We start from the raw sequence: 27,055 nt of genomic DNA on the forward strand, positions 1-27,055 counted from the left end.
TGTTGGATGTCTATCAAGGCTATCATCAGGTCATGATAGCCAAAAATGATCAAGAAAATATTAGCTTTATCACCACTAAAGGCCATCATCTTAAGGCTCATTCCTTCTTGGAGTTGAGGTTCGCTCAACCTCAAATGGACTTCATTTGTATCAACAAAAGTATGTCATGTTAGTACCCCAAGATAGTTTTGATATGATCAACCAAGTCAGGTTAGGTCTTATTGGTTTTTAACCCTATGTCTAAATGTGCAGAAATTTAGGAGCATAGGAAGTCGAGCAAAAGACGCAACTAGCGAGAAAGACGACACGGGAGACTTGACGGACTCGGTGTGTCCGAGGGGCGAGATGCTGCAGAAGAGTATGTGGGCGGATGAGAAGAGAGTGTGCGGTGTTTCCGAGGGATGAGAAGTCAGAGTGAAAAATTGCTCAAGGAGACGAGCAAAAGATGCAGCTAGCGAGAATGAGTACATAGGAAAGAGTCGACATGCTCAGTGCGTCTGAGGGACAAGGCGCTGTGGAAGAGTACGCCAACGGATGAGAAGGAAACACGCAACGATTCCGAGGGATGAGAAGCCAAAGCGAAAGTTTGCTTGAGAATGCCGGAATTTAGGTTCAGGTGAGCGCTATTCTGGATGGCCAATATCACCCAAACAAGTAAAATCGGAGGCGGAGTGGAAGATCCGGACCCAAGCGAGCGGAGCTGGAGCAAGAACTCAGACCAAACAAGTTAACACAAGGTTAACTTTGTTCGGGCGCCTAGATTGAGTCCAAGCGCTCTGACGGTCCGGGTAGAGCCGTCAATTTGGGTTAGGCCCGTTGGGTTAGCCCGCCCCGCCAAATAATTTATGCAAGATAAATTAATATTTTATTAATCCATTATCTGGCGGGCTTAAACGGGCTAACCCGCGCGGGCTGCGGGTTAAGGCGGGCCAACCCGTGGCGGGCTCGGGTTGGCCCGCGGGCCTGTACAGTTATGTAATTAAAAAAAAAAATACAAATTGTGATTAAAGTTTAAGTTTCAACCATCTCAAAAGTCAAATTCTCACCGTGTCCCTTCGTCTCCCGTGTGCGAGTTGCCGAGTTGTGGCTGGTGAGTTGTGGCGGTGTCCAATGGTGAATAATTGCTTGCTGAAGCTGTCCATGACTTCTTCCTTCCAATCCTTCGTGAGAATCGTGGCTGAGACTGGGGCAGAGCCGCAGAGGGCGTCCACATTCCTCAATCCTCATCTTGTAAACCCTTGCCCTATTCCCATTTTGCTACCCCATCCCAACCATCTGCGCTCACCGCCTGAAAGTCCGCCGACGCCGCCTCCAAAGTTCGAATCGCCTGCAAAGAAACTCTCCAGAAGAGATCGATACTCTACCAACCAGTAGGCGACAGTTTGACAAGGCGACGACAATATTTACACGACTTTCTTCATTCTTCAAACTCATTTTTGAGGTGAAATGGTTGCTTTCTATTTCCCTTCGTTTTCCAAATTTTCTACATAATTGTGTCTTGTGGTTTGCATAGTTGTTGCCTTGTTGGACTTTTTACCTTGTTTTCTATTTTGCTGGGAAAGTTTGATAAATCAACGTTTTTTTTCTTTTCTTGTGATGTTCTTAGTCTGATATATCTTATAGGCTTTAAATAGTTAAGAATTTGTTTGTGAAGTAGCAAGGATTTCAACTTTGTTAATCAACATTCAACAATCCCCATTTCGTTGATACCATTATACCAATAAGAATATTACTCGTCAAACCCATGCTCCATCGTGGTCTGGACTCTGAACTGCCAAACATTAATGTTCTTCGTTAATTACTAATTGCCTTATTTGCTATTATTGTTGTATGTTTGCTTCTCCTTGGTGTTTCTGTTCATGGTTAGAATTGCTTGTTTTATAATTCAATTGTCTCTTTGTTAATTACTGTTTATGTCAGTTCAGCTCATTCTCAGTTTGTGTAATTCTGCTACTAGGTATGCATCAATATTGACATCAGGATATTTGCTTCCAGCAATCTGAATAGTGTAATTAATTAACAACTAGCAGAAAATATCCATTTTTGAGAAATACCTGAAGTTTAGTTGTTACATTGGTGTACTTCGTGCTCTCCAAGTGACTCAATAACATTGAATTTTCAAGGAAGAAAAACTTTTGGATGATTTATTGTGATTTCCCATAACTAGCTATGTATTCACAATTGACTTTCAATAAGTTTGAAGAGTATTTTATTATTTTACCTAGCAACATAGTCGCATGTAGACATGGATAATTACTTTGGAATACAACTTCATGATCATTCCTTTCTATTCTGCTAACATAAAAAAATAAGCATATGTTAATGTTATTGTACTGATTGTTTGTATTTGATTGATTTTACATGAAATTATAATTTATTTTTTCTTTTTCTTTTTTTTTATTACAGAATTTGAAATGGAATCTACTTCTCAAAATCAGACAACTACTTTAGAGGTTGATGAATTGAAAAGTACTAAGCAAGATGATGAGTCGATTAAAAAGTCTAGAGAAACTTCTGATATTTGGATGTATTTTAAGAAAATGATTGGGATTGATAAAGCTGAATGCAATGGGTGTAAAAAACAGTATAAATGTGGGGGTAAACATTATGGAACTTCTACATTATGGCGCCATCTTAAAATTTGTGATAAGTTAAAGTTTCATGATGTAGGACAAATGATTCTTGATCAAGATGGGAAAATGAGATCCAAGAAAATAGATCAAAAAATTTCACGTGAGTTACTGGCTTGTGCAATCATTAGACATGATTTACCATTTTCATTTGTCGAGTACGATGGTATTAGAGATTGGATGAAGTACATCAATTCTGATATTGCTTGTATTTCAAGAAATACTCTTGTTTCTGATATTAATCGGATCTATTTGAGGGAGAAAGAGAAACTTAAGTATGTTTTGACTACTATTCGGAATAGAGTTTGTTTGACTTCAGATTTGTGGACGGCATGCACTAGTGAGGGTTATATTTGCTTGACGGCTCATTTTGTTGATAATGATTGGAAATTGAATAGTAAAATATTAAATTTTTCTCATATGCCTCCTCCACACTCAGGAGTTGAATTAGCTGCAAAATTGTTTGAATTTTTGAAGGAATGGGGGATTGAGAAAAAGGTTTTCTCTTTGACATTAGATAATGCATCCAATAATGACAACATGCAAGTTCATTTAAAAGAGCAATTGTCTTTGCATGATAGCTTATTGTGCGATGGTGAATTTTTTCATGTTCGTTGTTCTGCTCATATATTGAATTTGATTGTGCAAGAAGGTTTGAAAGTTGCTACTGTAGCTTTGAATAAAATTAGAGAATCAGTCAAGTATGTTAAAGGTTCAGAGACTAGGATGAAAAAGTTTGAAGAATGTATACGAGCAGTTGGTAACATTGATACTAGTATTGGCTTACGATTGGATGTATCTACTCGTTGGAATTCAACGTATTTAATGTTGGATAGTGCCATCAAATATAAAAAAGCTTTTGCTTCTCTTCAATTCAATGACAAGAATTATAAATATTGTCCTTCAAGTGAAGAATGGAAAAGAGGAGAGAAGATATGTGAGTTCCTTGAACCATTTTATGACACTACCAATTTGATCTCTGGTTCTTCTTATCCTACATCAAATTTGTATTTTATGCAAGTATGGAAGATTGAAGTTTTGTTAAAGGAAAACTTATCTAATGAAGATGAGGTGATAAGTTCTATGTGTAAGAGAATGATGGAGAAGTTTGACAAGTATTGGACTCAATATAGCATGGTTCTTGCATTTGGAGCTATTCTTGACCCACGAATAAAGCTTTCAATGTTGGAATTTTTTTATACTAAGGTTGAGAGTGATTATGTTAAATTCCAAAAGAAGATGGAACTTGTGAAGACAAAATTGTATAAACTTTTTGATCAATATTCTAATACTAGCAAGACAAGTTCTTCACAATGTCAACCACAATGTTCTTCTACCACAAATACACATCAAGAAAGTGTAGGAGGAGTTAAAGGAAAAACAAAAGAATCTTTGATGTAAGTATTTTAATTTTTTATTGTATTCTCTTATGTCTAATTGGTTTTTATTTTATTGTCACTACTATTCCAATTAATGTAGGAAATAATGGCATATGAGAGCCAAACAATTACAAGTGCTGGAAAATCTCAATTGGATCTTTATTTGGAAGAGCCAAAACTTGAATTTGCATATTATCAAGATTTGAATGTTTTGGAGCATTGGAAGAATCAAAATCATCGATACCCAACCCTTGCACTAATGGCATGTGATGTTTTAGCTATTCCTATAACTACTGTTGCATCAGAATCAGCTTTTTCTATTGGTTCTCGTGTGCTTACCAAGTATAGAAGTTGCACCCTTCATGAAAAAGTACAAGCTCTTATTTGCACTCGTAATTGGTTACATGGTTATGCTATTGGTAATGTTTACAAATTTTTAGTTATATTCTTGACTTAGTTGGTATATTAGTTTATTGTGATTTTTTTTTAATTACCTTCATCTTTGTGTATTTTAAATGCAGATAAAGACAATGAAGACAATGTAAGTATTAAAACAACCTTGTCTAAGGAAGGATCAAATGATCTAGAAGATATTCATGCGGAGAAAAAAGATGATGAAGAATCGGAAGAATTTGATAATTGATGTGGTTTGTTTTTTAAACCTCTTTCAAATCGCTACATACATAGAATTTGGAGAAAAGACTAAACGAGTTACATTACTAGACTAAAAGAATTTCTTTTACATAATAATGTTTGAATTACAACATGAATAGTTTCAGCAAGCAATTATTCACTATATATGTGGATGGTAAACCTTTCGCCAATTGACCGAGATAACAATTACAATTATAGTGACATATTTGAACTCCTGGCGAGAGGAGTCTGGATTCTGGATTCAATGAGATTTCAGTCATTTCATAACCTTCAACATTTTTGAGAGTTGTTGGAAAGAAAGTTGGTAAGAAAATAATGTTTAATTAACCTCAACATGTGTTTTCACTCTTTTTTTATAAAATTTAATTGCTAGCTCTGCAGGACAGTTGCATATTATTTTTCTAGCAACTTGAAATCCCCTTACAGCATGGTACTTGTTCACTACGATAGGATTATTGGATTAGTTATATTTTTTCTGTTACAACTTATATGTTGATTGCTTCTTCATTTTTTACAATTATTCACTAATTACAACATATATGCTGATTGTTTCTTGCCTCTTCATTTGCTATGACTTGATCTATATCCTGTTATGTAGGAAGAGAAACTTGATGTTGCGTTAGATTCTTTGTTGAATGTGGAGAAGCAAATGAGGCTTGCTGGTGATGTGGCTGGAACGAAGAAAGCTCTCATTGATATTCTAGAACTTTGTTATAAATCACGTGCATGGAAGATATCGAACAATCATATAATTTTGCCTTTGATTTTGAACTTGCATGGATGAACAATATGAATATATGATTGATTTTTCTTTCTCATACTTGCTGGCTGGCAGCTGCTGCAAACCTGGATGGCTGCATGTGATCTATTTTGTGTACAGATTGTTTTTAAATTTTGGTTGATTTAGATATTGATTTCTGAATCTTAGCATACAGCAGTATTGTTTGTTGACAGACTCTGTCGATTAAGTAATTTAATATTTGATTAAGTCGTGTATTGATTCAAGCACATAATTTTTTACAAAATATTTTTTATTTTTTAAATGAGTATGTGGCCCGTGGGTTGGCCCGCCTAACCCGCAACCCGCCTTAATTTGGGTTGGGTTGAGAATTTTTCAATCCGTTGGAATAGAGACCCGGCCCGGCCCGCTCCGCCATATGACTGACCCGCCATGGGCTGGCCCGCCCCGCCATGGGTTGGCCCGTCTGACACCTCTACTCGCCTCCTTGACCTTCCTGTCGGGCATCGCCTCTCTCAGCATGGACAGCACGTCCCTCATCGACGGCCGGTCCTTGGGGTTCTTGCTCGTGCAGAGCAAGGCTATGCGCAAGACCAGCATCATCTCCTCGCTCACCTGCTTGCACCCGGCCGCCGCCGCCTGGTCCAGCACCTCCCACGCCCCGCCTTCCTCCGCCTTCGCCATCCTCGTCCGCACCCACTCCACGATGCTGTTCCCCTCCCCGAACTCCGCCTCCACCGACCTCCTCCCGCTCACCATCTCCATCAGCACCACGCCGTAGCTGTAGATGTCGCTCTTCTCGTCGACCTGCAGCGTGTACGCGTACTCTGCGCACACAGAGAAGCGAAGGTGAATGAATGGAGCAGACAAATCGTCGAACATTTGGTGTCCGTGATGCGCGATTGATTACTCACCGGGAGCAATGTAGCCGCAGGAGCCGGCGATGACCGACATGGACTGGTTGGCCGTCCGGATGAGCTTGGCCACGCCGAAGTCCGCCACCCGAGCCTCCATCTGCGCGTCCAACAAAATGTTGCTCGGCTTCAAATCGCGGTGCACGATCACTGGGTCGCAATCGTGGTGGAGGTAGCAGATCCCCTGCGCGATCCCCACCGCGATCTGGTGCCGCATCGCCCAATCCATGCTCAGCCGGCAGCTACCTCCCTTTTCTGAGCCGCTACGGCTGCGCAGCAGATCCTCAAGGCTCCCGTTGGGCATGTACTCGTAGAGGAGCAGAGTCGTCTCGCCGTTGGCGCAGCAGCCCAACAGCCGGACGATGTTGCGGTGCCTCACCGATCCCAGCACCTCCACCTCCGCGACCGTGCCTCCTTTCCTCCTCTTCTGCCGCCCGACGCCCTCCTTTTGTGGGCTCCACAGTTTCTTCACCGCTATGGTCTCGCCGTCCGGCATCTTTGCGCGGTACACGATCCCCGTCGATCCCATCCCGATGATCTGGTCGCTCGACGACACGCATCTTTCAACGTCCTCCGCCGTGAAGTTTAGGCGCTGGAATGCGGTCATTCGCCACTGCGCAGGTCCACCCAGCTCCTCCTCCTCCACCTCTTCTTTTTGTTGCGTCCACCGAGTTCCCAGTATCAGAACCACCAGTCCAGCCGCAACTGCCGCGGCGGCAATCCACACAATTGCTGCTCCGGCAGAGCCCCGAGCGGTTTGCTGCGTGTCCGCGGCAGCGGCTGCCGCGGCGCCCCCTGGGATCTCGCAAGGCCTCCCCACCAACGCACCGCAGAGGCCGGCGTTGCCGGCAAACGCTGAGGAGTGAAAGTTCTTGAGAACATTGTTCGCGGAAGGGACCGGGCCAGTGAGGCGGTTGAAGGAGACGTTGAAGTTTTCCATGGTGCTGCAGTTGTCGAACTCGGGTGGAATGGTGCTGTTGAGCTCGTTCCAGGAGAGATCAATCTCGGCAATCGAAGGGAGCTCCGCTAGCTCCGGCGGGATGCTCCCTGTGATTCTGTTACGGTCTAGCTTCAGATTTAGCAACCTCTGGCAGCGGCCGATGGTGGTGGGGATGCTCCCTTTAAGCTCATTATTCTCTAATTCGATCTTGTAGATATTCCTGCAGCCAGAATCGAAGCTCGGAATCTCCCCGATCAAACCGCAGCTGCTGGCGGCGAAGATTTGAATACTCGGCGCTTGCCAAATGCTCTCCGGCAGTGGCGCCAGGAGAGGATTCTTCGAGACGTTCAAGAATTCCAACCTCGGGGCGTGCCCGAGGTCCTCTGGTACGCCGCCGGAGAGGCCGTTGCTACTTAGGTCCATATAAGTCAGGTTAGGCAACGAGCCGAAGCCCGCCGGAATGGACCCGACCAGGCGATTCTTCTCGACGCGGACGCGCCACAGCGAGGAGCAATTCGCGAGCTCCGGCGGAATTTCCGAGTCGAACGAGTTGGAGAAGAGGATGAGGCGATTGAGTCTGTTCCCGAGGCAGAGAGTCCGTGGGATCGGACCGGTGAGAGAATTGGAGGACACGTCGAGCTTCTGCAACCTACCACCGGCGCCAAGTTCCGGCGGAAGCTTCCCGGTGAGTGAGTTGTTCCAGAGGTTGAGCACTTCTAGATTGGGCAGAACTCCGATTCCGGAAGGGATCTCACCGGAGAGCTCGTTGCTCATGAGGCTGAGTTGAGTGAGGTTCAGTAAAGCGGAGAAGCCAGTAGGAATTCGGCCGTGGAGGAGATTATCGGAGAGATCAAGAACTTTGAGAGCTCTTATATTGGAAAAACTCGTTGGAATTCCGCCGGAAATCCTGTTCTTGAAGAGGAAAACGGACTCGAGCCGAGTAAGGTTGCCGAGCTCCCACGGCAGAACGCCGGTGATGTTCGCCGACGAGATGTCGAGGTAAGTAAGACTAGCCAACCTTCCGAACTCCGGCGGAACGCGGCCTGTGTAGGAGTTATACCCAATCTCCATGTGGTCGAGCAGCGTCAAGCAGCCGAGCTCGCTCGGCAGCCGGCCACCGAGGAGATTTCCTGCGAGGTGAAGAAACCGCAGCCGCGGCAAGCTGCCGAGACCCGGAGGAATGCGGCCCTCGAAGAAGCTCCCGCCGAGATTGAGGTGCTCCAATCGTCGGAGCCTCGTCAGGCCCGGGGGCACCGGGCCAGCGAAGCTGTTGCTGTAGGCGTCAAGGACGGTGAGACAGCGGAGCCTGGCGACGCCCGGCGGGAAAGTGGAGTTGAAGTCGTTGCGGCTGATGTCGAGGCTGCGGAGGCGAGTGAGGTCGAACAGAAAGTCCGGGAGCGGGCCGGTGAAGGCATTCCCACTGAGGTTGAGGTGTTCGAGCGAAGAACGGAGCAGGCGGAGCTCGGGCGCGATGGCGCCGGAGAGATTCTTCCGGGAGAGGTCGAGGGCAGTGACCGCACCAGTAGCGTCGTCGCACGTGACAGCCGACCAAGAACACCACGGCCGCGGGTCGTCCGTCAGGTTACCATAGGCCGCCGCCCATTTTCGAAGGTTGGAGGAGGGATCAACGAGGGAGGAGCGCAGGGAAAGCAGAGCCGTCACAGGGAGCGGCGGCGGCGACGCAGAGCCGGCGAGGACAATGCAATAGCAGAGACTGGAGAGCAACAACAGCATGTTGATTTCCGACGACGATCCGGACGATGAAAACAAGAAGGGATAGGAGAGCACGGCGGCGGCGGCTTCCCTTTTTAGGAGCTGGGATGGTGCGGGGACGGGGAGCAGGGCCTGCGTCGCCGCCATCATTGGGTCGCCGGGCGACTCGAGCAGCTCCGGATTCGTGCGTGCCATTCCTCCCTCGCTCTTTTTGGTCTTTAATTGGAGCCATGGTCTGTCTCTTTCGCTTTTGCCTTTGGCTCTCGTTCCTTTTGTCAGCCATGGAGGCATGGGAGAGCAATCGAGTTGTGCGTGCCTGCTTTTTGCTTGTGGAACCGGAACCAGATCATTCTCTTTTGCATCCAAAGAAAGCGTCATTAGTTTACTCTAGTTTTATGCCTTCTTTTTTACTTCAAAAGATGGATATAAAAAAACACACGCACACAAGTAGGGATGTCAATTCGGATGAATTAGGTTGAGTTTTTTTTTTTAACCCAATCCGAATCTGATCCGAATCCGAGTTCAATCCAAAACATCTCAACCCGAACCTGAACCCGAATTCGAACCCGACCAACCCGAACCTGACCCATATAACATAAAAATTCTATTCAAAACGACTTTTTTTGGACTATTTTCCTTATAATTCTTCACTTTTATCTTAATACTCCATCATTATCATACAAACATGATATTAATATACATAAAAATATCTAAATTTTTAAAATAAAATTTGATTTAACATAAAAAAAAACTCACAAAAATCTATATTTAAGTCAATCCGGGTCAACCCAATCCCGACCCGACGTAACCCGAAATTTTTTTACTCTCCAACCCTTCAACCCGAACCCGAAAATGTCCAATCCGAACTTGATTTTTTTCGGGTCGACTCGGGTTGGGTCGTCGGGTCGGGTTCATTTTTGACACCCCTACACACAAGATTAAAAGAACGTCAATTTGGTAGATTTTAGATAATTTGACCCAATCCTAACACAATTCAAAAACCACCCAATCTAAACTTGATCCGAATATGAAAACTCCTCAATCTTAACTCGATATGTTTTGGATCGATTCGGATTGAGAGGCTTGATTCATTTTTGACACTTCTAAACAAAATACATTCGTTACGTCCTCCTCCATGCATGGCAGAGTCTAGCCTGAAGGGTACGCATCCACGTGATGGCCAACCTTATTAATCGTCATATGGAGTGCGCCCCTCAGTTGCGGACGTTGTTGTGCACGGAGGTGCTGGTGGCAGAATAACTAAAGAAAAAAAAATGATGAATTCAAAATTTATTCATAGATTTTTTTTTGTTGAATGTTCTCATCTAATTTAATGGATTTTGACGCAACGATAAAATTTCTATCGTAAGATCTGAGGTCACGGGTTCAAATCGTAAAAATAATTTCTTATAATACAAGATAAAACTATATATAATATACCTTTTCTAGGATATCATATTGACTGAAACTTCATAAACCGAATTACTTTTTTCTCATCTATAAGCAAGCTCACGAACTCGCAACCAACTTGCAGTAGGCGTGTGACAAGAACAATCTCACAAGATCACAAATTGGTCACGCTAGTCGTAGCCTTGGCCTAACCAAAAGCTTGGGTTGAGGTCACTGGGTGCGGTGAGCTCGTGAGCTCACATACTGACCGTAACCTATCAGCAAATTATGGCCTTGCTCAATCACAAACATGTGGCTAGGCCGCTGCACGTAGCGAACTCATCGCGATTTAACAGATTGGCCACGACCGGGTTGCAAGTCTCGGACGCAGGTCTAACCGCAAGCTTGCTCTCTTTAGTGTGATGGACTGAACCTTAAGTTGAAATCAGTCTATTTCTTTTGCTAATTACTACTAAACAAATAAATAGGATTAACGTAACTAGCTCTATTACACAGGATTCCAAGCCTGGAGCTCGTCTGCCCTTTGGTTTGATAGCTACGTTCTCACTCTGACCTGATCCAACTAGTTTTGTTTATTTTATTTGGTAAATGTTTGCTTTTAGCTAAAGTCTTCTGGGCCACACCGTATTCGATTTCTTTGGCACGCCGAGCATGACATGATTCGAGCCTGCACTTTATTTAAATTCCATGTATCTGCGGGTTGACATAGTACAATAACTTTATGGAAGGGTTGTTCAATTTTTAACGGCAGTAAAATACATGGGGGAACGGTTAAACTGATCAATCCGTTTATATTGATATGAATCGAATCGAAAAAAAATCATCAGATATAAGATTTTGATATTATATTATTTGATCTATTAGAGTCGGATAATTTTTTATTCTAATAATCGAACCAACCCGATTCATGATCATCCCTACTTATAGTAACTATTGTCGATAAGTTGCTACACGTTATAGTAACTACTACGGATAAACTGCTACATGTTGTAATAACTACTGTCGATAAGTTGCTACACATTGTAGCAGCTATTGACGATTAACTACTATAGCGTGTAATGAGTAATGTCTATTATCATTTTAAAATATTTTATTTTTTATTATTTTATATTTCATTGGATATAGGGTCGGATATCCAAATAACTGACAACCCGTCGGATATCTGATACATCATAACCGCCGAATATAGGGTCGGATGTAGATCCTGATATTGTATTATCTGATCTAGTAGGGTCGAATAATTTTTTATCCTAATAACCGAACCAACCCGATCCGCGATCACCCCTAGTAAAATATTGTATTAGATACCTAATTTTTCTATATACTAAATCGATTTATTAAAATAAAATATTCCTCATAATTTATCTATCTATATTTAGTCGGAGGGCCGACAATACTAAAGTTATTAGCTTAATTACCATTTACTCGGATGCTTTAATAATAATTAATTAATTGAATCCAGAGGTTGGCGCAGTTAATTCATGCAAGAGTGTTATTGTTAATAGGATTGGAGTCGATTTAAAGCAGATGTGGAATGTCCCGTTAATTGCCTCAATCTCTCCATGTATGCATTGTTATTGCTAGACAAAACTCCTTGTGATTTACCTCCCTTCTGAACAATGGGGGCACCCTGAAAGGGACTTTCAAAGTGATGATTTTATATTTTGGGCTAAATAACTTTATGCCTCCCTTTGTTTCCTATCCGGTTACAGTTTACTCTCCTATATTTAAAAAATAAAACTTAATCTTTTTTACCTGAAGTCAAAATAAAAAGAGGAAAATGATCAAAATAACCTTGAAAGAGAATAAACTCTAATTCTGAACGTTGAAAATTTACATGTTCACCTATAATTCTGAACATTGAAAAAAAAAGGTGATGATCAAAATAATCTATTATTTTGTTAACTTAAACCCTAATTCTGGATGTTGAAATTATTCTAACTGAAACACCCTTACTGAAAAGTAACATTAGACTTTTAGACAAAAAATGAAAAACAAAAACCAAAAAAAAAACTCACATGACCATTGAAAACTTAACCTTAACCTGAACTTTTTGGAAGGTGAAGCTGTTGAAATCTTGGCTTTCTTCTTCTATTTCATCCATCGATTGGAAGAACTCGTATCAATCATTTTTTTGCATGTAAATAGTAGTTGACATCCATTAGATATTAGTGATTTTGGATTTATATGGTATATTAAGATGTTTGAGCACTAACCTTATAGTCACAATAGCCTATAAACTTCCTTCCTAGATTTTATAATGTCTTTAATGTGTGTATTAGTACAATTTTGCCACACCAACACTTCAGTCCTACTTCATTGTATGTCATATTTGATGATGAGAAGGAGATTTTTAATGATGAACTTTGTTTCATCTTCATTTGATTTTGGTTCATCAATTTAAAATTTTGACTTTTTTTTTTTGTTTAGTGAGGGTGGTGATCATTTGGATGGTTATCCCTTTCAGAGCTGCTATTTTACTATTATTTAGACAAGTGCATGTATGGATTTTGTGAGGGTTTAGGTCAAATGATCCTTTAGATTTTGTGAGGATTCTCTTTTTTTTTTTTTTATCATTACCATTTTTTCCATTTTAACTTCAGATCAAAAGGGTTAAGTATTATTTTTTAAATAGGGGAGAGACTATAACTTAATAAAAAAAATACAAAGAGACTTAAAATTATTTAGCCTATATTTTACTATCAATAATAAATAATTAATTATCCTCCTGGACTAGTGCAGCTGGTTGATATTATTTTAATTTCTTTTTACATGTGTTATTATTGTTGTGGAGTAATAAACAATTAAACATAAATTATATATATATATATATATATATAATAGATAAACGACTTTCCTTCTAATTCGTCTAATGGATAGACTCAAAATCCAATTTATACAACTCACAAGTTTAACCTTCAAAATATTCAACCTTGATACCAGTCGATATTGCTCCCCTACTCGATCACATTCTTCCTACGGATCATAATCTGATAGCTTCTTTTCTCCTGAGAATGCACATCAATATGCATCAGTGGACGTTAGCGTGGCCAGCGTGATTCCTTGTAAAATCAACGCTGGACTAAATGAGGATGAAAACAAAGCAAGAAGAAGAATACTAAAAGTTACCTCTTTATATCATCCTAATCCTTTTAGTTGTTCATTTGAATATTTTACCTCTAACCATTGCACTACACCCTTGAAGGCAAACATAGATCCATTTGGTTCAATGATCCGGTGGATATAGGTATCAGTGCAATGAGCACTAATAATTAAATTTAAATTTTGATATATGATAAAAATTTAAAGTTAAATTATATATGACCTAATATATTTACCCGTGTGTAGGCTGAAAGACTTGATGAATCTAGAGGATCAAACTCCTGGCTAAACTCTAATTAGGTCAAGAAGATCATATAACTGGCAAGAAACATAGATAGATCAGAGAGGACCTAATATATGACAAGAAGGCCAGTTGAGTTAGTAGGACCTGACAATTGGCTGAAGTTCAGATAGGGTATCGGGCAGAAAGACCTAGTGGGACAGACGTCAAGTTAAGAAAGTTTGCAAATTGTAAGCGGAGATAAGTAATTAAAAGAGAGATCTAGTGAGAATGAGTCCTAGTGGAACTGTAGACACTAGTCTAACTTAGATTCATTTTAGAAACCTAAGTTGAGATTAAGACTAGATCCTGGTTGTATTAGACGAGATATAATTTATAATTATATTATGTATGCTAACTCTATTTTACAAGTAGTTTTATTATTTGGACTAATATATTTTTACAGAAGTTAAATACAAAAAATCAACTTAGATGAACAATGCTCGAGACATATAAGTTAAGTGGAGAGCGCCCTGAGTGAAGTGTTGGATGCGCCTTGAATGGACTGGAGGGACTCCCAAGCAGATAAAGTTTGAGGATAAAACTTCAGCACTGGAGGCGCACCTCAGGTTGGGGCATTGGAAGCACTCTCAGACCTTTGGAGGTGCCTCCAGAAGGATAAAGTCCAAAAACTTGGGATTAAATCAGAGTTGATAGAGACACTCAGATGAACCAAGGCACCCCCAATACATTATAAAAGAAGTCAACGGCCCGTACTTAAGATATTACTTTCGAACAAGCTTCTTCGATCATTATGCTATGTCGTCTCTTAGTTATTGCTCTGCTGCGATTCTGTTACACCCAATTGTTGTAGTTAGAGCGACTCTAACCTCAAGCTACAATCTTTATCTACTACAAGTGTTGGTAAAATTTAAGTTTGTTTTCAATTATTATTATACTTGTATAGGAAAGTGTAGGTTGTTACACTTTCCTCATATTTGTATTCGACTTTTTTGTCTGAAGGTTTTTCAAAGGAGATTTTAGTTGATTGCTCAATCGATACGGTCCAAGGGATTGTGAGCTTTAGAGTAGGAGTCGTTGAAGGGTTTGAACCAAGTAAAACCAACTTGCGTACTCTTGTTGCTTCTAGATCCCCACTCGGATTTTCTCGGGCTCTGCTCCCCTTCTCACTCTGATAGGATATTCTTAATCAGGCATCCCAATGCCTAGATCTCCACTCAGATACTCTTGGAGCTCTACTCTCCTTCTTACTCTGATCAGATATTCCTAATCGAACATCCCAGGGACCCAAATCCCCACTTAGATACTCTCGGGGCTCTGCTCCTCTTCACACTCGGATTGAATATTCTCGATCGGACATCCCAGGGGCTTAGATCCCCACTCAAATACTCTCAGGGCTCTGCTCCCCTTCTCACTCTGATCAGATATTCCCGATTGGACATCTTAGGACCCAAATCCCCACTCGAATACTCTTGGGTCTCTACTCCCCTTCTCACACTCGGATACTCTCAGGTCTTTGCTCCCATTCTCACTCTAATAAGATATTCTCGATTAGACATTCTAGGGGTCCAGATCCCCACTCGGATACTCTCGAGGCTCTACTCCCCTTCTCACTCCGATCGGATATTCTCGATCGGACATCTCAAGGACCATATCTCCACTTAGATATTCTTGGGGCTCTGTTCCCCTTCTCACACTCAAATACTCTTAGGGCTCTCTCCCCTTTCACTTGATTGGATATTTTCAATTAGACATTATAGAGACTCAGCTCCCCAATCAGATACTCTCAAGGCTCTGCTCCCCTATCGTTCCTTAAAATAGGAGCAGGTTTGTAATTAGGCCCATCTAACCTAAATCAAAGGTCAGGCCTCTTGCTCCTAAACCATTATCCTTTCAGTGGGGCCAAGCCCCAAAAGCCTAGTAGGCCTTTTGGCTCACAAGCCCATTTCACAATTAATGCCGCCCACAAATTCGTCATAGGTATGTGGGACAGTATGTCTACATACTAATTACCCATATATGTGATATGGCTACTTGATATAACAAAAATATGGCGATTGGACATGTCATCTATCATTGATATGATGTCTTATTAATACGGGGATTACGATAGTATTATAAAAGGGGGCCTGCCCTTGCTGATACAGGCTACAAATGACCTCCCGAATGTCTCTAGGCTAAATGCCCTTTGGTTTAATTGAAAATTTAAAAATTCATATGATAAACCAAAATTAACATAATTTTCTGTGGGCCCCCGGGTTATAGCCCGGGTAAACTCCTACCTGGCTCTGTTCTTGGTGCCAAGGACTCCCCTAATCTGCTTACTACGTTCCCCTCTCCTTTTTCCTTCTCGTAATCTCGCATGCCCCCCAATTCAAGGTTTTCTTCCCGTCAACATTCAAACCAGCTCACTGTGGTCCAGTTTCACTGAATTCAGACTGGATCATTCAGCAAGCATACTGAAGCAGTATTAGACTTGTGGCTGGACATCAGAGTCAAAAACACTTTGATAGAATTCATACTTTGTGAAGAGCTCTCGTACTAGCATTGTTGTAAGTCTCCCCATGCATTTGATTTTTAGGTGCACATTGCAAGAAGAGTGCCCAAGATAAACGTAACGAAACCGAGTCAATATATTTGCTTAGATGAGCAGAATTCGGTATGGTGAACACTGTGATCAATGAAGTCATTTACATAGTGTCTAATAAGATAGCATACTTGTCCGAGACTTCAGTGATTTGCACAATAGTTGTTTCAGTTTATTCTTCCTGTTCTCAGTGGCAGCAAGAACTGTGGGAATTCAATAAACATTGTTCGTCCAAAATGTTCATCACTCGCGTCGAGTCATAAGATACACTCAGAAACTCAGATTTTACATTGAGCCCCAAGCTTATAAAGGGTGCGATGAAAGCTTTCGCAAAGAAAATAGGTAGGATAGCATTGTAACTGAATGATCTCGTGACAATATTCATCGGCCATTCCTTCAGTGTTGCTCTAAATATCCACATCACCACCGGAGCTAGCTGAGTCATCATTGCTTCCATCACTATCGCTGCTGCTGCTTCCGCTCCCACTGCTGCTTCCGCTCCCGCTACTTCTGTCGCTGCTGCTGGAGCTCTCTGTCTCCTGCTGCTGCCCATCCGCTGCATTAGCCTGAGCTCGTAGAGCTTCAGCAGCATTTAGCCCTTCGTCTGCCTCATCACTTACATCGACATCGGCGATCTCATCATCGGTATCATTTTGATTTGTGATATTAATGTCGAATCCTCCATGCTCATCCTGCCCAAAAACTTCATTGTTCGGCGTTCCTCCATCATCGTCACCGAAAATATCAATGTTATCAATGTTCTCTAATTCAGACGATTTCCTATCAGGAGAAGTAGGTGACGGATTAACTGGAACTGATTCATTAACAACACTCTTTTCCTTGGGTCTGGAACCTGTAAGGAGAAAAATGCCACACAAGATTTGGATGGAATGTGATCTACTTCTATGTTTCGTCGAGAAGTAAAATCTAAGCCATGGCTTCGTAAAAGTAAGTAAAACGAAAAGATGTTATGTACCAAAACTAGTCTTTCGACATGCTGCAAGTAAGATGCAAAAAGAAAAGGAATACGACATTTCAGAACAAATATGTTTCATGAGTGATATCGAAGCATCAAAAGGAAATCAGAAGTGTTGCAGTCAATTGAGGGGAGTCTAGAGTCTCATGATAGTATTTATAGTTCAAATTTAAAAATAGATAAATTTCACAGGAGATAATACCTTGACTTTCTGGTACACCTATATCAATTCGTTCGACCTCAACCTGCACAACAATCATATGCAGACATAAGCAAAAAGACAGTTTAGAAACTAAAAAACAAAAACCTAAAGTTAGTTTAGTGCTAATATGAGATAATAAATTTCTCAAAGAAACTAACATACAATAACCAATGATAAAGAATGTCAGTATGTGAGCAATAATAGGGATGAGAACTGAAACAATATAGATGGAAGGTGTCCTAATTAGAGGAAACAGTTTCATAGGATGCTTTGCATCTCGACATAATGCAAACTTCATATAAACCTTGAACAATGCAATCCGCTAGGATATCTTGTGGGTAAAGAAAAAAATTAATCCCAAATAAGGAGGCATCAAAAAATCAAGTACCAAAAATTGTATCTTGTCAATATCAAGATGCCATGTTATGCAGGTCCACATATGTGATGCTTTAGCTTATCAAGAATGATAAAATCAAACTTCTTGGAAACTATATTAAGATTCGAATTATTTGACATACTGAGTCATTAAATAAATGCTAAGCAAAATGTGTAGTTTTTACACCATGAAAACTCTCAACCACACATCTCAAGAGGGCCTCACCTATAGGTTTTTCTTTTTCTTATCTTTTTTTCCTTAGAAAAAAAAAAAAGAAAACACTGCACAGTTCTTTTGACTATAGTGAAAAGGTATTGTCAGTCTAAGTGTCCCATAAACTGAATAGATTACATTTCATTAAAATGAATCTTGAATGGCATTCATGAACTAATTCCATTTCAATAGTAAGCTTCTATTTTCCTGATCACGGAGCTCTTATGTTAAGGAAGTTAAGAAGGGCTAATTTGGGCCTGCAAGAGCTTGAGACAAAAGAAAACAGGTTTCATCTAATCGCTCAACTCTGAGCATCTTTACATCCAGCTCTTGTGAAGATGCATAGTTTAGAAGGACGGAACTGTAATATAATTGTTCATTCCTTCAATGGGATACTCTAATACACAGCAAAGGGCTAGTAAAGTATTGGTATAACCAAGAAATGCTATATTGTAGATTTGGAGCAAGTAACAATTTATATCTATGTACCATTCCTGCATTAGATGTATTGGTCATAGGAAAGTTCATAGGTCTAAGATATAAAATGGAACAAAATGAACTTTAATATTTCTCAAATATAAAAATAAATGCAAATGCCACCATTATTTGACGACAAACAAAGCAAAAGTAACTCAACCTATGATGCTACCGTAGACAACAGAACTGATGACAATGTTTCTTGCACTAAACTATGTCCTAGACTCCTAGTCCAAACAAGGAACTGCAGAAAATATAGAAGTTGATAATTGAATTTGCAGGTTTCAGCAGTAACAAATTTAACCATTACTTACATGAATTGGATGCACTGCTGTTTTATTTGGCACTTGCATTTTTGCCATCCTTCCAACTGGAGGAGAACGAGACTCTGTGGCTGTTCCAGATGAGGGCGGTGCAGATGAAATGTTAACTGCTGAAGCATGGTCACCAGGCAATCGCACATGCCTCAACCTCTTAACTGCACGGTGCAACCGTTCCAACCTAAATGTCTCTCCATCAAAAAACAGAACTCCATCATTGTCTTTGTAATCCTCACTACTTCCCTCAAAGGAAACATTTTGTTTTCCAGGCTGATTATTACGGAACTCTACAGTTATTCTGTTCTCCTTATTCTTATGCAATGATCCAGGTTGGCTCTTGTCAATTGATGCAGGCTTAAATTCATCTAACAGTTGCAGATAGAAATATGATTTCAGTACTAATGCTTGATTATATATGTAGTACAAGCAAGTAAAAAAAATGTATTCGCATACTAAATCATAGTGATGAAGTAAAAATGTAAAAAAAGGGCAACCCGATGCACTAAGCTCCCGCCATGCGGGGTCCCGGGAAAGGATCCATTGTACGCAGCCTTACCCTGCTTTTTGCAAGAGATTGTTTTCAGGATTCAAACCCGTGACCTTTTGGTCACAAAGCAACAACTTTACCGTTGCGCCAAGCCTCCCCTTCGCGTTTCTTTTTCTTTGAAAACAAACCTTCAATAGCTAAAGTAAGATTATGAGTAAAAGAAGAAAAGATGTTGAAAGCATATATACATCATGATGTAAAAGCATCTCTATTTGATCCATGTGGTCCTCCTACATCCTTGCTCTCTCTTTGCTCAAACGTTAAATCACTGATGTTCAAATGGGTTGTGCAAGGCTTTTGGGTTAGGTTATCAATTAAGCTTAAGGTCTTGCATATTAAAACAATGGATAGCAACAAGGGAACCAAGAGATATGAAAGTTTAAAAGGCACTTTGAACTAGGATTATTATCATATGCAAAAAGAGATCTCTTTTCCAACTAGAGTTTTTCCAAAATTATCTACTAAATCAAACCTAAAGATCTCACCAAAAGTTGAGCTGGAATCTTTCCTTTTATACCATGTGAAGACTTGGTAGGCATCTTGACTTCCAATCATCATGTCATCTCAGTGGAATCCTTTCTATTTTTAGAAACTATTATAGATACTTGGTCAAAACATGTAAAGCCTCAAAGAATGATTGTTAAGATAAATCCTATAGAATTTTTAATTTCTAGCTGTTGATAAGTGTGCTCTATTTTTACTCTCTTTTTCACACATTCAAAACATTGGTTGGGTGGTTCTACAAGATAGAGTGCAATAAAGAAATTCCTCAAATCTACATAGTTAGCAGATCTGAATCAATTGTGATCATATTGAAATCCTTATCCATCCATTCATAAATTGACAATTAACTGTGTTGGGCAAAGAAAACTATTTTCTCTTTCTACCAGGGGTTCTCCTTAAAGAATGAATTCATTTTAGATTCTCCTCACTACTTCATCCAATGTGATTTGCCAACTTTTTCATAGATTTGCTCTTACCCAGATTTGTGCAATATGTAAGGAATGCAACTCACACATATTCAACGACAAACAACTAACTTATCCATCCCACACCAATTAGAAGTGTCACATGCTTGGTGCTTTACCTTCTGTTATCCACTACATTCTATTTATTTTTGTCAATATTGTGCATAGTCTCATTTATTTTATGTGCCTCTCCGAATAAACAATCTGGCATAGGTACCTTCCAGTTTCATTCAGAAAAGAAAAAGACTTCTATTTTCTGTTTCTCTGTTCCCATGCATTAGTTTTAGGGATCTCTACCAAATCAACATATAAATATGTAGTCAGGTCCAAATTGAGCACCATAAACCATAAAAAAAAATCTACAGGTGAGATTCCAAATTGATTCGTGTACAAGAAGCAACATCCCTCAAGAAACGAAATAAAAAATAATGAATGCAAGAATGGAAGAGAAAATTTGGAACCAATTGGAACCATATTAATTTAACTCACATCGAAGTGTGCAAAACTTGGTTGATGAATTGTCTTGGAGGGAGGAACCTAGTCGTAGGTCATACCACATATCAGGTTGTGGAGCAGATGCAGGCTCGCCATCATTGTTCAGCATCTTGATGAAATGTCTTGGAAATAGTAACCTAGCCTTATGATCTATTAGTAACAAGTCTTCCTTTGATAACAAGCAAGTAAAGAGAATATGCACAGCAAGTGATGCTTAACCAGTCCCTATGGAAGAATACTCAAAATTGGATAAAATAAATATTTGAAGGAAAGCTTGAAAGTGTGACATAAGGAAATGCTAAATTGACTCAACATACACTAATTGCTAAACTATATTGCGACAACTAGTATTAAATGAGAATGCACAAATTATAAGGCAGAGTTAAATTTAGAAATGTTTATAGTTTTACTGAAATTCACATGCATACAAAGAAAGGAACCTTGTGGCAACACATCATGTATCCACAGTTAAAATAAAAAGACAAGTTTGCTATAGCTTTGGTTTACATGTTTAAACTTGGGGTTTACTATAGCTTTGGCATGCAGGCATATGATGAAGGCAAATCTCAAGTATCTTCTTTTGGGCCCTTGACCGTATAGTCAGTCTTAGGAAAACACTAATAGATGTATGGAGAAGACATGACTTCCTAAGCCAATAGGTTTATGATCACAGAAGCATTTTCATTGTTTTTGCGTGCAGTTAGGCAATATAATTTTTGGTGACTATCAAAATAATTATAGAGGCATATTTGTTCAGAGCAATAAAAAAAACTTAATTTGATAACACGATAGATTTTCAAATGCCTAAATCGCCATTTCATAAAGTGATTTGTTGAAACTAGTTAAAAGACAAGTGAAGGAAGATATAAGCACCAAACCTCTGTCTACGAGTTTATACGAGATTTTGCATTTGCTAGGACTAGACAAGGAAAAGCACAAGGAAAAGTTATGATATGTAAGAGCACTTCAAAGGGCATGTATGCTTATACAAATTCTCTTTACTAAATAGCACTAGGATATGAGTAGTTAAATAATATAATTATTTCCACAAGCATGCAAGTTTCTAAGAAAATAGTTTTGTACTGAAGCAACTATTGCCAGAAGTGTTAATGAAAGCTGTATTTGCACTTGTAAATGTCATCTTTCCAACCTTGATATAAGAGAAGTCCTAATTTCCACTTGATAAAAGTTGACAAAACATAAGTTGCCTGAAATCCTAAGACAATTAGTGGTACAATGAAGAATCCTAGAATCAAACTCAACACAAGATGTAGATTGACCAAGCTAAACAAGTTAAAGAATGAGACAGAATTAGCTACTAGCATTTAATACCTAAACGTTTAGCTCAAAAACAAATATATAAATTGGGTTGTCCTATTCAAAAATGCAGTTAGATTCCAATGAGTTCAAAGAATCGACAATTACATTAGGATATGTTATATACTACAAATAAGATTCATTAATGGATTGACAAAAAGATATATCCAACTATTTGATTGACTGAACTCGTATCAACAGAAGTATACCAATTGAATATGAAGGAACTGCATCCGTGTAGGAATAATTGGTGTTTTACATGATTCCACAATTATTAGTATGCTGATAAAATAATTATCAATTATGTAAAAATTGGAGAAATGATCCCACTGGTTCGATAGACATGCGATCAAAGGCCTATTTCATAGGAGTGGAAATAAAGCAATAATATTAAAATATAAGCATTTCCTTTTCGCTCTGACATTTCACCGTCGTTAGCCTTCTTATGACTATTTGTAATCCAATTGAAATATGTAACAAACATCATTAACATAAAGAAAATTATACTAAATATGAAGCAATTTGAAATTAACCTGTTTGCCAATGCACTACTACCCTGCACCAGCAGCCCTCCTCACGATGCCCAGCTTGACATAAGTAAACTCAGCTGCAAACTAAAACTCATTCGATGTCACAACTACAAAAAGCACTGGGCACATCCCAAAACCAAACACAGACGAAAAAAACAAGGGAGAAACGTAAATAGATCCCAGAAGCACTACGAACTCAAGCACATGCGTCGGATCAAGCAAGTTATCCACTACCAGGGGCCGGACGCGGCAAGCAGGAGCCTGCCTAAACGGCACCCACGACCGGCAAGCGAGTTATCCACTACCAGGGGGGCCGGACGCGACCACGACCGGTCACTAGGGGGCGGACGCGGCAAGCAGGAGCCGGCCGAGGGCACCCACGACCGGCCACCAGGGGCGGACGCGGCAAGCGGGAGCCTGCCTAGGGCACCCACGACCGGCCGCCGTGGAGGAGGAGAAAAGAGAGAGGAGAGGGGGAGCTTACGCTTCGTCGCCTTCGCCGCTGTCTCTTTTACCGCCGTCGCCAGGAAGGGGAGATCGAAGAGAAGAAGACGCGCCGCGAGGGGAGAATGAATTAGGATCGGAGGATTTGCCTAAGTCCCAAATTTTGGGATGAAAAGAGAGTTAGTACCAAAACTCTGTTTTGTCACAAAATTTGGGACGAAAACAGTATGTCTTACAACGAAAAAAATAAAAAATAAAATAATAAATTAATACATCAAAAATAAATCTATATAGTTTGAAATTCCATGAAACAAATTCATATTTGTTTGTATCATTCTCCATATCATAAAAATATCGTCATACTTAATTTTGACCTAATATATTGAGTGTGATGATTTTTTAACTCGAATTTGACCTAATTCGGATTAAAAAATCATCACACTCAAAATATTAGATCAAAATTATGGATGAGGATATTTTTACGATTATGAAAATGATACGAATATATAGAAACTTGTTTCATAAAATTCCGATGTCTCTAGGTCTATATTTAAGTCTTCCGATTATTTTTTTCTTTTTTTAAAAAAATCAATTATGGGAAGAATCCAAATTCGTTCCAAATTTGAGGATGAATCAAAATTTGTCCCATATTTTTGAGACGAATCCATGGATTCGTCCCCAATTCTGGGACAAATATTGGATTCGTCCCAGAATTAATTTTTTTTAAAAAAAATAATTGAAAGGTTTAAATATGGACTTAGAGACATCGAAATTTCATGAAAATTTCTATGTGTTCGTACTGTTCTCATGATCGTAAAAATATTTTCATCCATAATTTTAACTTAATATTTTGAGTGTGGTGATTTTTTAACCTGAACTAGATCACATTCGAATTAAAAATTCCCAACACTCAATATATTATATTAAAATTATAGATGAGGACATTTTATGATCAAATGAATGATATGAACACATAAAAATTTGTTTTATAAATTCTGATATATCTGTGTTTGTATTTAACGTTTCGACCACATATACGAACATGCGTTGAACAGTAACTTTCTTAGTTAGTATTAAACTATATATGTTTGACTAAATATGGACCTAGAGACATCATAATTTCATGAAATAAGTTTTTAAGTGTTTGTATTATTCTCCTAATCATAATAATATCCTCATAAAAAATTTTGACTTAATATATTGAGTGTGATGATTTTTTAAGCTAAATTTGATGTAATTTGGGTTAAAAAATCATCACACTCAATATATTAGATCAAAATTATAAATGAGAACATTTTTACGATAAGGAGAATGATACGAACACATAAAAACTTACTTCATAAAATTTTGATGTCTCTAGGTCCATATTTGAGGCTTCCAATTATTATTTTCTTTTTTTTAAAAGTTTTTATTTTTTGAACGAATTCATGGATTTGTCCCATAATATAAAAAAATTTTAAAAAAAAAGAAAAAAAATTGGAAGGCTCAAATATGGATCTAAAGACATTGGAATTTTTTGAAACAAGTTTTTATGTGTTCTTATCATTCTCCTGATCGTAAAAGTGTCCTTATTTATAATTTTGACCTAATTTATTGAGTGTGACGATTTTTTAACCCGAATTATGTTAAATTCGGATTAAAAAATCACCACACTCAAAATATTAGGTCAAAATTATGGATAAGAATATTTTTACAATCAGGAAAATGATACAAACATATAAAAACTTGTTTCATGAAATTTTAATATCTCTAGATCTATATTTAAAACTTCCGATTATTTTTTTCTTTTTAAAAAAAAATAATTCTGAGACGCATGCTGGATTTGTCTCAGAATATAAAATTTTTTAAAAAAGATAAATAAAATCGCAAGGCTCAAATATGGATCTAAAGATATTGGAATTCTATGAAATAAGTTTCTATGTGTTCATATCATTCTTCTGATCGTAAAACTGTCCTCATTTATAATTTTGACCTAATTTATTGAGTGTGCCAATTTTTTAACCCGAATTACATCAAATTCAGGTTAAAAATCACCACACTAAAAAAAGAAGGTCAAAATTATGGATGAGGATATTTTTACAATCAGGAGAATGATATGAACACAAAGAAACTTGTTTCATGATATTCTGATATATCTAGGTTCGTATTTAAAGCTTTCGATTATTTTTCTTTTTTTTAAAATAAAAATTAATTCTGGATTTGTCCCCAATTCTGGGATGAATCCTAGATTTGTCCTGAAATCTAGAATGAATCCTAGATTCATCCTAGAATATAAAAAATTAAAAAAAAAAGATAAATAAAATGGGAAGGCTCAAATATGGATCTAAAGATATCAGAATTCTATGAAACAAGTTTCTATACGTTCATATCGTTCTCTTGATCGTAAAAAATCCTTATTTATAATTTTGACCTAATTTATTATGTGTGTCAATTTTTTAATCCGAATTACATCAAATTTAGGTTAAAAAATCACCACACTCAAAATATTAGGTCAAAATCATAGATGAGGATATTTTTATTGATACGAACACATAGAAACTTGTTTAATGAAACTCCGGTGTCTCTAGGTCAATATTTAAGACTTCCAATTATTTTTTTTTAAAAAAAAATCGATTCTAGGACGAATCTATGATTCATCCCAGAATTGGGGATGTATCCATGGATTCACCCCTTATAATATTTTTTAAAATTTTTCAATCTGAGACGAATCCTGGATTCGTCCCAGATTTAGGACGAATCTTGGATTCGTTCCAGAATTTGGGACGAATTCTGGATTCGTCCCAGATTCTGGAACGAATTTTGCGATGAAAATATTTTGTTACAGATTTCGTTGCTAATTTGGATCGAATTTTGTTTTTGTTGTCAAACTTGTTGCGATTTTGGGACGAAAAATATTCATCCCAAATATTCGTCCCTAAATCATTATTCTTTTGTAGTGACAGATTGACAGAAATACTGGAGATAGATAAGCATAGTTACCATTTGCCAACTCTAACACCCTTAATTTATCTTATTCATTAAAATGTGTATGTACATCTTTACATCTGTAAGATCCTAATTGAGGCAATTCAACGATAAGTTGTTACTCGAGAACCCAAGTAATTTAATATATATAGAATGGGCATTCGATGTACATTGTTCACCAATTAAATCGAGCAAAGTTTGAATCCCCTATTCCTTCCATCTAAAAGGAATGCCACAGACCTTAGGGGTGGCTCAGCATCGTGGAAGGGTATCTGGTGAGCGTTAATCTTTCACCATACCAATTGAGTTTTTCTATATTCTTCGTAATCCAAATATTTAATTTTTTAATCAGTTAATTTTAAAAGTAACTAATTTAATCTTATAAAAATTTTCTATAATTAACTAGAATAAATTTGAAAGTATTCATAATAGCCTAGAAGTAATTAGTATTGTCCCCAGGGCATAGCACAGCTGGGGACGCATGATTTCGTGATCGAGAGGTCCAGAATTCGATCCTCAGGGTGTCATTGTCTGGGGTTAGCGTCCCGACCATGCGCTTTCAGCTATGTACCTGTATTTATTTCTCTCCATATCCGTGAGACCGACTCTAAAAGGATCGTTGATGTGACGGTTCCACTAGAAACAATTAGTATTCCCACTAGTAACTAAAATTTAATCCTTAAATATCTAATTACCCATCCAAATATCAACAATAGTGTCGCACCAATTGATTTAATATACATGCACATGCATATTGTTTATTACCCCCCCCCCCCCTCTCTCTCTCTCTATATATATATATACACACACAATTTTGAAGTGGACTTTTTTACGCGATTAAAATCTATTTTTTTTATCTCTCTCATCTACATGCAACAATTTTTTTTTCTCTCATTTGCATATAACAACTATAAAAT

The 27,055-nt window shown here is 38.7% G+C and overlaps 2 protein-coding genes across 7 annotated transcripts; both read right to left on the reverse strand.

The window, feature by feature from the left end:
* Positions 1-5,659: 5,659 nt before the first annotated feature.
* On the reverse strand, positions 5,660-9,214 carry LOC122032674 (leucine-rich repeat receptor-like protein kinase TDR). The gene is made up of 2 exons (XM_042591990.1): positions 6,317-9,214; positions 5,660-6,229 (listed from the first exon to the last, which is right to left on the reverse strand). Exons 1-2 carry the CDS (start codon positions 9,162-9,164, stop codon positions 5,778-5,780), a joined length of 3,300 nt encoding a protein of 1,099 aa, XP_042447924.1. The 5' UTR covers positions 9,165-9,214; the 3' UTR covers positions 5,660-5,777.
* A 7,245-nt stretch (positions 9,215-16,459) lies between these two features.
* LOC122031796 (ell-associated factor Eaf-like) lies at positions 16,460-23,368 on the reverse strand. Of its 6 annotated transcripts, none has more exons than XM_042590944.1 (6): positions 23,215-23,368; positions 22,734-22,807; positions 20,878-21,020; positions 18,868-19,238; positions 17,488-17,530; positions 16,460-17,162 (listed from the first exon to the last, which is right to left on the reverse strand). In XM_042590944.1, the coding sequence occupies exons 3-6, from the start codon at positions 20,990-20,992 to the stop codon at positions 16,717-16,719; spliced, it is 975 nt and encodes a 324-aa protein (XP_042446878.1). In that variant the 5' UTR covers positions 20,993-21,020; positions 22,734-22,807; positions 23,215-23,368; the 3' UTR covers positions 16,460-16,716. The 6 variants fall into 6 exon arrangements, with proteins under 6 accessions (XP_042446878.1, XP_042446880.1, XP_042446879.1 ...); XM_042590946.1 differs by having other exon boundaries at positions 20,878-21,025; XM_042590945.1 differs by having other exon boundaries at positions 20,878-21,108.
* Positions 23,369-27,055: the final 3,687 nt, after the last annotated feature.

Source organism: Zingiber officinale, chromosome 11A, assembly GCF_018446385.1.
Source record: "Zingiber officinale cultivar Zhangliang chromosome 11A, Zo_v1.1, whole genome shotgun sequence".
Lineage (NCBI taxonomy): Eukaryota > Viridiplantae > Streptophyta > Magnoliopsida > Zingiberales > Zingiberaceae > Zingiber > Zingiber officinale.

Coding starts and splice junctions, on each gene's coding strand:
- LOC122032674 (XM_042591990.1), bottom strand. CDS start 9,164: ATGGCACGCACGAATCCGGAGCTGCTCGAGTCGCCCGGCGACCCAATG. Junction 6,230..6,316: donor CTGCGGCTACATTGCTCCCG/GTGAGTAATCAA, acceptor CTGTGTGCGCAG/AGTACGCGTACACGCTGCAG.
- LOC122031796 (XM_042590944.1), bottom strand. CDS start 20,992: ATGCTGAACAATGATGGCGAGCCTGCATCTGCTCCACAACCTGATATG. Junction 19,239..20,877: donor CAAGTTTTGCACACTTCGAT/GTGAGTTAAATT, acceptor TGCAACTGTTAG/ATGAATTTAAGCCTGCATCA. Junction 17,531..18,867: donor CAGCAGTGCATCCAATTCAT/GTAAGTAATGGT, acceptor ATTGTTGTGCAG/GTTGAGGTCGAACGAATTGA.